The sequence below is a fragment of the Cebus imitator genome, unplaced genomic scaffold, assembly GCF_001604975.1.
Source record: "Cebus imitator isolate Cc_AM_T3 unplaced genomic scaffold, Cebus_imitator-1.0 Scaffold14, whole genome shotgun sequence".
NCBI lineage: Eukaryota > Metazoa > Chordata > Mammalia > Primates > Cebidae > Cebus > Cebus imitator.
Window position 1 is genome coordinate 11,052,129 of NW_016107329.1, and position 9,934 is coordinate 11,062,062.

Here is a 9,934-nt window from a genome sequence, read left to right on the forward strand (position 1 = left end):
TCAGGAAGGAGAGGAAATCTGATTGCAGACATCCCTCCTCAGCCATGGCTTTGCTTTCTGCAGTTTCCATTACCTACAGTCAACCCAGGCCCAAAAATGTCAAACGGAAAATTGCAGAAATAAACAATTTCTAAGTTTTAAATTGCATGCCATTCCAAGCATCGTGATGAAGTGTCCCGCTGTCCCACTCTGTCCTTCCTGGGATGTGGCTCGTCCCTTTGTCCAGCGTGTGACACTGTGTGTACACTGCCCGCCCCTTAGTCACTCTGCAGCTGTCTCAGTGAGCAGGTTGACAGATCACAAGAAGAAGGGTGAATACAGCATGATAATGTATTTTGAGAAAGAGGGCAAGACCAAATTCATGTCACTTTTATCATGCTGTGTTCTTATAGTTATTCTGTGCTGTTGTTACTTTCTTGCTGCACCTACTTTATAAGTTAAATGTGATGATGGGATGTATGTGTCAGAACACACATACCCATCTGCAGTGTAGACAGGGTTCAGGACCATCTGCAGTTTCCCCATCCCCCCGGGGTGTGTGCCCCCAAGGATGAGGAGGGCCTGCTGTGCCCAGGAGGAGACCCCTAGTGCTTTCCTTCCATCGACAGAACTGAGTGCGGCGGCGGTGAGAACCTAGCGGGTGTCACATCTGAGGCAGGGGTATTTTAGAATTCCTGATCCGTGATGCCGTTCAGTTCTTTGCTGTTTATACTGAAACCTGCACTGCCGCCTGTCCTCTTTGAGCTGACAGGTTTCCCCTTTACGTTATCTGTCCTCAGAGCGGCCAGAACATGGTCATATGTGCATTTCAGTTGCCCCTGAAATAAGAGAATGCTTTCCAGAGCCCATGAGTGCTGTTCTGTAGAAAGCTGGGCACGCGGGGATCGCTGTCCCTCGTGGGCAGGCCACGTTGGTGGGTGGTGGCACCTCCCACGGCCCCATCTCTGAACTAACCGCTGTGCCTTGTCTTTCAGAACGTCTGCTTCATCTTCCCCCAGTTTTTATACCAGTTCTTCTGTGGGTTTTCACAACAGGTCAGTCCTGGGGTCTTCAGGGACAGGCTGTCTCAGTCTTCCTTTCCCTCCCCCAGGGGGGCTGCCAGGGGTAGAGGAGACTTGGGAATGAGCAGCATTCCAGGATGCCCAGCAGCAGGCAGGGGTGAAGGGTCAGGGACGGGGCGGGGGCCACAGTGCCAGGGAGTTGGCTGGCTCTGGGTCTTCTGAGCTTTGGGCCAGTGATGATGTGGCCTCCCCAGGGCCCAGCAGTGCCAGGCCAGGCCTCCCGACACCACTGCAAGGATTAACTCCAGCTCTGAGGTCCTCATGGGCATGGGCCACCCGGCACTGGCACGTTAATGGGTGCAATGTGCCCATAGGGGAAGAAGACAGTTCCCATCCAGGAGGGGTGAAGGCTCCCCGGGCACCTGCCCCAGACAGACATCTCCTGTCACGTGTACGCTTGTGGGAAGTGACTGGGACGAGACACTGAAGCTTAAAGACAGCAATCAGAATCGCTGACGTTTTACATGACTTTGCCTCCCCTTTTTTTCTTGGAGTTAGTGCTGATAGAATGGGACGAGTCAGTGTTGGGCTTTTCGCCAGCTGTAGCCTTCATCCTGAAATCACAGTGTATATCACAGACCCTGGTTTATGTCATTAAGCTTTGAAAAGTGCTCTGATCTTTCTGTGCATTTCAGTTGCATTTTATGCTTGTTTTGTGATTCTTTGCAAATAAATATATTTAATCTAAAGATCCAAAAAGTTTGTAAAAACGCACTGAGGTGCCCCTTCCTTGCGACTTTCCTCTTTCAGACTTTGTACGACACCGCGTATCTGACCCTGTACAACATCAGCTTCACCTCCCTCCCCATCCTCCTGTACAGCCTCATGGAACAGCACGTCGGCATCGAGGTGCTCAAGAGAGACCCGACCCTGTACAGGTACTGTCCTCCAGACAGCCCCTCCTGAGGGCAGAGAGAACGGCGAGGCAGCGCTCTGGCGGTTCTTCCAGCCGACACCTGGCAGACCTCAGTTAGGGCCAGAGACATTCGGCATCTGCTGACTTCTTGCTTGGTCGGGAGCCGGTGTAAACTGGAAGCAGCATAGTTCAAACGGAGGTTCCTCCAGTCCCGCTGGATGGTTTACGCTGCATTTGGAGCGTCTCTGTGGAGCCAGTTTGCACTTTCCCGAGCTTTCTGATGGTCCTGAGGAAGCCACGGTACAGGCGTCTTCCTCATTGTGACCCCAGGAAACCTGTGACCTAAGTTATTCTTTAAAACCATGTGTGTTCCATCCAGTGAGGTTAAAGAAAAACTAACGGCTCTGGCTTCAGTGTGTCTTTTCCCCCAAAAGGTTTTTATTTTTTTAATGGTATGGAAGAGATATTTTTCTGCTCTTCAGAAATGCCCCCCAAGGTCTCTGGCAGATTCCATATGTTAGTGTTTTCCATTGTCTTCTAAATTGTTTGAGTCCATTTTCGTCTGCTGTGAAGACACACCCGAGACTGGGTAATTTATGAAGGAAAGAGGTGTAATGGATGGACTCACAGTTCCACATGGCTGGGGAGGCCTCACAATCATGGTGGAAGGCAAAGGAAGAGCAAAGGCATGTCTTACATGGCGGCAGGCAAGAGAGTGTGTGCAGGGAACTGCCCTTTACGAAACCATCAGATCTTGTGAGACTTAGTCACTATCATGAGAAAAGCAAGGGAAAAAAAACTGTGATTGAATTACCTCCCAGAGGGTCCTTCCCGCGACACATGGGGATTATTGGAGTTACATTTCAAGAAAAGATTTGGGTGGGGACACAATCAAACCATGTAAGTTAAACTTTTATTTTTCAGATAATTTTAGATGCATTTGCAGTTGTAAGAAATAATAGATTCCGTGGGCCCCGATCCTGTGTCCCTCAGTGGTGACTGCAGTCCAGCATCACATCCAGTGATGTTGCGCCCTTCACCCCTTCCCCCATTCAAATCACCCAGCTTTGCCTGCACTCACGTGCATGTGTGTACATGACACGTGTGTGTGTCCAGGTCTGTGCAGCCTTCTCACATGTGTGCGTGTGTATGTGACGTGTGTGTGTTCGGGAATGTGCAGCCTTCTCACGTGTGCATGTGTATGTGACACGTGTGTGTGTTCAGGTCTGTGCAGCCTCACATGTATGTGTGTGAACTTGACATGTGTGCTTGTTCAGGTCTGTGCAGTCTCCTCACGTGTGCATGTGTCTGCGTGATGTGTGTGTGTATGTTCAGGTCTGTGCAGATGCTTCACATGTGTGCGTGTGTGTACGTGACGTGTGTGCATGTTCAGGTCTGTGCAGATGCCTCGTGTGCGTGTATGTACATGACATGAGTGTGCATGTTCAGGTCTGTGCAGTTTCTTCACTTGTGCGTGTATGTGACTGTGTGTTCAAGTCTGTGCAGCCTCACGTGTGCATGTGTGTACGTGACATGTGTTCAGGTCTGTGCAGCTTCATACATGAGTGTGCATATGTGACACGTGTGTGTGTGTTCAGGTCTGTGCAGCCTCACATGCATGCATATGTGTACATGACACGCATGTGTGTTCGGGTGTGTGCAGCCGCCTCACATGTGTGCATGTGTGTACATGGCACGTGTGTGTGCTCGGGTCTGTGCAGTCTCACATGTACACATGTATATGTGACACGTGTGCAGCCTCACGTGTGCATGCGTGACACACATGTTCAGGTCTGTGCAGCCTCGTGTGCATGTGTGTACATGACACGTGTGTGTGTTCAGGTCTATGCAACCACCTCACATGTGTACATGTGTGTATGTGACGTGTGTGCATGTTTGGGTATGCAGTCTCCTCACATGTGTACCTGTGTGTGTATGTGACATGTGTGCGTGTTCAGGCCTGTGCAGTCTCCTCACATGTGTGTGACACGTGTGTGTGTTTTTGGGTCTGCAGCCTCGCGTGTGTGTGTGTACATGACACACGTGTGTTCAGGTCTGTGCAGTCTCACATGCATGGTGTGTGTACGTGACACGAGTGCATGTTCAGGTCTGTGCAGCCTCACATGCCTGCGTGTGTGTACGTGACACTTGTGTGTGTGTTCAGGTCTGTGCAGCCTCCTCACGTATGCTTCCTGCATCCACCGCCACAGCGAAGACCACTCACTCCCCTGCCCAGGATCTACAGGACCCATGCATGAGCCTCACCGCCCTCATCATACTATTTGGCCAGTCTATGGGATCTTGACAGCTCAGACCCAAAAACAATCAGTGTAGGGGATTAAGGACGGCAATAAGAAGGCAAACTTCTGAGTTCGTTGTACATATTCCATAGTCGGGAATAAGTCTTAACAAAATAGGAGAGCCTATGCTGTTCTAGACATGTCCGAGGGAATCCTGCACATTCTCTCTCTGAACAGGTGTAAGGTATCACATCAAGAGTGGTTGCAAGCTTGGTGAATGTCAGGTGTGTGCCTTGTGTTCCGTGTTCATTACTTTCAGAACCAGAAGCATCTCTGCCTGTAACAATAGGCAGCATCTCTCTGCCTCTGACGATCTTGCAGTGAATGTGAGAGAGAAAATATCCAAATGAAAGTTAGCCAAGGACATGAGTGCCTAGTAAGTTTAGCTGGTTGTGACGAACATTCTGCATTTGTGGCCAGAGCACAGACTTGATGTTTACTGCCCGCGCACATCTGATCACATCGAGACAGTGTCCGGGGTGGCCACCCAGAGCTCGGGGAGGTGCCGGGCCCGGATTCTCGAGGACACACTCTGTGCACCTTTCTCATCACACAGGGACATCGCCAAGAACGCACTGCTGCGCTGGCGCGTGTTCATCTACTGGACGCTCTTGGGACTGTTTGATGCGCTGGTGTTTTTCTTTGGTGCTTATTTCATGTTTGAAAACACAACCGTGACGAGCAATGGGCAGGTGAGTATGGAGCTTGGTCGCGCTGACTTAGCTGCTTAGGAATAAACCCCGCTGCGCCCATATGCTTGTTTTTTCAAAGCAATTATTTCATTACAGCCCTTGCGACTTCCCGATGGGGTCACTCCCCACCTGGGCATAGCTACGGGCCACTCAAAGATGGCGTTACCTGAGTACTCAGTGTCGCTGTTAAGGAAAGGTCCTGCTGAGGTTTTTCAGACTTTATGTGTGTCACTTACAGTTCACCCTCAGCTGATTACCTAGTGGTACCTATGCCACGTAGACCTTGCTTTTTTAATGCGGTAGTCAGTTCCGTGGTGAGCGCGTGTTAGAGGATTTCCCCAAGCACTGTACGTGAGTCTGGTTTAGTTTTCTAACGGACATTCGGCTCTCTGGTTGTCTGCCTAATCCCTAGGGGTTTGTTTTATTTGTATCTTGCTTTTTTCTTTTTGCCGCTGGCTTCCCTTCCCACCCTCAGATAATGACCACCAACACACACATGGTAAGACAATTGTGGGTGTGTCCTTTCCGTGGTTTTGGAGTGCAAAAAAAAAAAAATATTTCTCGAAAATATTTTCACACGTGACTTCCTGTGTGCTTTGTCGGTAGAAACGCTGTTAGCTGCTGCTGCCCTCGCACCTGGAGCGCGCTCTGTGTTAGGAGGGTGCGTGCACATCCTGGGCACGTCCCTGGCCTGTCCCCGCAGTGTCCCTGTCAGGGTTGGCCATCGAGTCCGGGATGTGCTCAGAATTGCCTGGATTCATGGGAGCTTCCCACGACTTTAAGTTAAAGGCGGCACAGGCAGGTGTGGGAGGCCCGCGGGGGACCTGTGCTGCCTGAGAGCCGCGCCAGGCCCTGAGTAGATGCCAGAGACCATCCCTACTTCAACGTCCCAGGTGTTAGCTAACCAAACAAGCAAACACCAGTGCTGACCTCAGAGAAGGTCCCTCTTCAGCAGCCCCTTCTGGGTGACTCCTAAACAGAACTCTGCTTCGTTTCTTGTTTAGCCTGACCTCCCTCTCCCTCTGTGTTTGCCCCTCAGAATGCTGGGTTCAAACACCACAGTCCTGCCGCGTGTCCTGTGCGCCATTTACCTGCCTAGTCGCTTTCATTTCTCACTGCTAAACACCACTGTTAGCCTTCGTTATAACTTAAATCCGTTTTTACCAGGTCAATTTTGAGAATCCATTCAAATGTTATTTCAGTGTTTAAAAAACTTTACATTTTTCTAGAATGTATTCTTTCTCTTAGTTTATTTTAATTGAATAATTCCTGAATACCACCGGGCCATGAACATAGTCAAATAGAGCCTACCTGTTGATTCTTTGGTGTCTTTTATAAGATTTTCCTCCGGGTTGGGCTTAGGTAAGCATCTTGCATGGATCTTAAAAAGAACTAAGATCTAGTGTCCTGGGCACTGAGATTCCATAGACCTTAAAAAGAGCTAAGCCCTAGTGTCCTGCCCACAGAGGTGCCAGGCTCCTGCCACCTGCCAATAGCAACGGCAGGTCCCCTTTGTCCCAGGCTCAGTTTTCCAGCTTTCTCTCACAAGCGTCATCCTGGACCTCTACAGCCACCCTTTCAGCTGGACGTTCAGGTCCTGTGGAGGCCGAGGAAAGCGAGGGTCAGGCAGACTCGGCACCCTGAGCAGGGTCAGGTCAGCTCCTGAGGGGCAGGGCCTGGTGACACCCAGATGTCCAGCACGGAACTTCATGGTGTTGCCTGGTGTGTACTCCGGGTTGTTCTGGTTCCGAATTTCAGCATGAATGTGAAGGTGCCTCCCAAGAGCCCCTGGAGATGGCACCCCTTCGGGGGCGAGGACACGGCCGCCACTGTCCTTGGAAGGCTGCCCGGCCGTGCTCCTGAACGAGGTGCTGGCAAGGCAGTGCCAGGGGCTTCTCTTGGCCTTCCCAGCAGGGCCTCTGCAATGTCTCCACCTTCTCAGGTCCCTGGAGCCCTCACGTGTCCCCAGGCGGCTGCACCTGGTGGTCAGTGGGCACGGTGGCTCTGCTGCCCTTCCTGGGATCCGAGGGTTCATTAGCTCCTGTTTCCCGGGCTCTTGCAGCTGTCCCCTGCAGCCCCCAGCTGCATCCTGGAAGGTACCTTGAGCCCCCACAGAACCCAGCTCACCCCCGGGGTGATGCCAGCACTCAGGGAACTCGAGGGCAGTTCTAGTGGCTGACAGCCCTCTTGGTCCTTAGGTAGCAATTGGGGGTTGGGAGCTCACCCCTGAGAATTTTCCCTTCCAACCAGGATGCTCCTGACGGGGTCACAGTGCAGAGGCCCTCAGGAATTGATTGTTCGTAGGTGAGGACTGCTTTGTTTTAAAGACCTAATTTATTCTATAGGAATGTTCTAGATCCTGTGTGGCCCTAAAGAAACAATAGAATTGTGGACACCTTTTTCACAAGTTCACCAGTGGAGCATTTTCTGAACTTCTCATTTTGATGCCACAAATGAGAATGCTAAGACAACAGTTATTTGTTGAACAGCAGGATATTCCTAGGTAAACGTTTACATGCTTGGAATGTGCTTTGGTAGACGTGGAAAGCAGTGAGAACAGCTGAGACGTGAGCGGTCCGCGTGTGGGCGGGGGTGGGAGGCACAGGATCTGCACAGGCGGGGAGGCAGTGGGTGCTGCTGGCGACCGTGACCTTGAGAAGGCGCAAGTCACGCTTGCCCTGGGAGAGTTTTACACATAAAAGTTAAGTTGGTCTGGATCTGAGGGCTTGAGCAGAAAACTTCCTATAGGAATACTCATCCTAAAGGAGGGAGGAAGTTGGGGAAAGGAGCTCAGCCTGCAGCAGTGGAGGGTGGCCAGCCTGAGAGACTGAGGCTTTCGGCTGCTCAGGTTCTCAGCTGAGATGTGCCTGTCATGTGAGGGTGGGGTCCCACAGAAGTCCGAAACACAAACCTCACCGGGGATGGTGTTGATGTCACTTAGAAAAAAGGGGTTCCTGTGAACAGCCCTTTGAGCAAGAAGATTGGTGTCCCAGTGGTATCCCAGGGGTGCCTGCCACCCCCAGAATCCAATGGGAAATAACGACCAGCAATTGTAATAAACCCTTCGTACGTATTAGTCCATTTTCACATGGCTCTAAAAAGCTACCTGAGACCGGGTGATTTATGAAGAAAAGAGGTTTCATTGACCCATAGTTCTGCAGGCTGTACAGGAAACGTGGCTGGGGAGGCCTCAGGAAACTTCAAATCATGGCGGGAGGCAGGAGGGAAGCGAGAACCTTCTTCACAAGGCGGCAGGAGAGCGCGCGGAGGGGAAAGCGCTGCACACTCTCACACATCCGGAGAGCTCACTCACTGTCCTGAGGTCGGCCGGGGGCGTCCACCCCCATGATCCAGCCACCTCCCTCCAGCACGCGGGGATTATAGTTTGAGATGAGATCTGGGTGAGGACAACGCAAACCACATCATGGCAGTTCACCTGGGGCCCCCGCTTCAGGGAACCAAGGAAATAAGAGGGCTTTCCAGACATGTGTTTCACAATAGCTCCACGGTGAACCACGTCCGAAGGATGTGGACACAGGTCAGTGAGGGGTCAGCACTTCTCGGGGCCCTGACCCGAGAAATGCCTGATTCCGGGGCCACATGGCTGTACTCTGGGTTGAGCTTACAGCTGTGGCCCATGCGCTCTGCAGGGCAGGCATCCGGAGGCCTCATCCCCATCCCAGCTCTGCCATGACCTCCAGACCCAAGGAGCCCCAGCAGGAAGCGTAGAGAGGCAGTATCTCTGCCCACAGCATGGAGAGGGGAAGGTGCGGAGGCTGTGTGAGTTGGCCGTGGCTGTCACCTCTGGCGCCGTTGGTGACACACGCTGCTTGACAGGGCATCCTCCAGTTCGTGTCTTACTTCCCTCCAACTTTTTCTGAGTTCTGTGTTGGGGTGGCCAAGGCGGGGCCCGGGGAGGAAGAGGAGAGCTGGGCAGCGTGAGGGCTTTTCCTCCAGGTCCAGCTGATGTGCCTGTCTGGGTGCAAAGCTGCCCTCACCATTTGGCCTGCAGCGTTGGCTTCCAGTGACAGCACAGCAGCTTCTCGCCCTCCAGCACCGTGCTGGCCACACGCGCTCATAGGCTGCTGCCCAGCCACAACTGTTCCTAGAGCCAGGAAGTCTTCTGCCCCAGAAGCAAAGCCAAGAAGAGAGAGTACTTTTTGGTGAGAGCACAGCAGGCCTCCCACCCTGGCTCTGCTGACATTGGGGCCGGGTGTTCCTCACAGGCCACTGTCCTGTGACTCGGCAGCTCCTCACCCCCACCCAAAGCTAGCAGACCCCACACCCTAGAAATGTCTCTGCCACGGCCAGGCGTCTCCCTGGGTACAAGGCTGCCCTGGCCAAGAACCACAGCATGTGTAGAGCTAAGTGACACTGGGCCTGTGCTTCCAGCCCAAAGGAAGAGGCCCAATTCCAACCAAGGATGTGTGGATCGGGCCCTAGGAAGCAGATTTAATCTGCGAGTAAAATGTTACCCCACTGGCCGTGTTGGAGGACTCAGCCCACACCCTCACCGCAGCTGAGTTGGGGCTGTGATGATAGGTAGACTGTTTTGGTCACAAGTGAGTTTTGAAGAAAAGATGTTTGTATTACAGCTTTTTAATTCTTTTGAAAATAAAATTCCCTGAGAGGCACAGTTCACAGAATCCCACAAACTAGAAATGGGCCACAGTGAAGGAAAGCAGTTTTCGTGGCATAAAGTTTCCAGTCAGGGGTTTCCCCAAGCCAGGGGGCCTGGGGAGCAGACCCTTTTTGTGGCTTGTGCCTCATGTGCAGTGGAGACGCATGTGGTCCTCGGGTCCACTGTGCCATCTTCACAGGCAGGCGTGTGGTTCTCAGGGGTCCACTGTGCCATCCTTACGGGCAAGGTATGTGGTCCTCAGGGATCCACTGTGCCGTCTTCACAGGCAGGCGTGTGGTCCTCAGGTATCCGCTGTGCCATCTTCACAGGCGGGTGTGTGGTCCTCAGGGGTCCGCTGTGCCATCTTCACAGGCGGGGTGTGGTCCTCAGGGGTCCACTGTGCC

General features: G+C 52.4%; 2 protein-coding genes across 17 annotated transcripts in view; both read left to right on the top strand.

Annotated features, from left to right (window-relative positions):
- Positions 1 to 9,934, top strand: part of ATP11A (ATPase phospholipid transporting 11A) — a 189,648-nt gene that overhangs the window by 161,923 nt on the left and 17,791 nt on the right. For 10 of the 13 annotated variants that reach the window (XM_017502400.2, XM_017502338.2, XM_017502281.2 and 7 more), the window contains exons 23-26: positions 975 to 1,034; positions 1,812 to 1,939; positions 4,774 to 4,909; positions 5,385 to 5,408. In XM_017502400.2, coding sequence (XP_017357889.1) covers positions 975 to 1,034; positions 1,812 to 1,939; positions 4,774 to 4,909; positions 5,385 to 5,408 — 348 coding nt within the window. The remainder of the gene's footprint in view (positions 1 to 974; positions 1,035 to 1,811; positions 1,940 to 4,773; positions 4,910 to 5,384; positions 5,409 to 9,934) is intronic. The other 3 variants (XM_017502386.2, XM_017502294.2, XM_017502301.2) reach the window with 1 other exon arrangement.
- LOC108285312 overlaps positions 5,417 to 9,934 on the top strand; it is a 6,252-nt gene continuing 1,734 nt past the window's right edge. For 2 of the 4 annotated variants that reach the window (XM_037729221.1, XM_037729225.1), the window contains exons 1-2: positions 5,417 to 9,707; positions 9,749 to 9,922. In XM_037729221.1, the coding sequence (XP_037585149.1) occupies positions 9,571 to 9,707; positions 9,749 to 9,922 (311 nt within the window). In that variant the 5' untranslated portion in view covers positions 5,417 to 9,570. Of the gene's footprint in view, positions 9,923 to 9,934 lie in introns of all 4 variants that reach the window. The other 2 variants (XM_037729232.1, XM_037729231.1) reach the window with 1 other exon arrangement.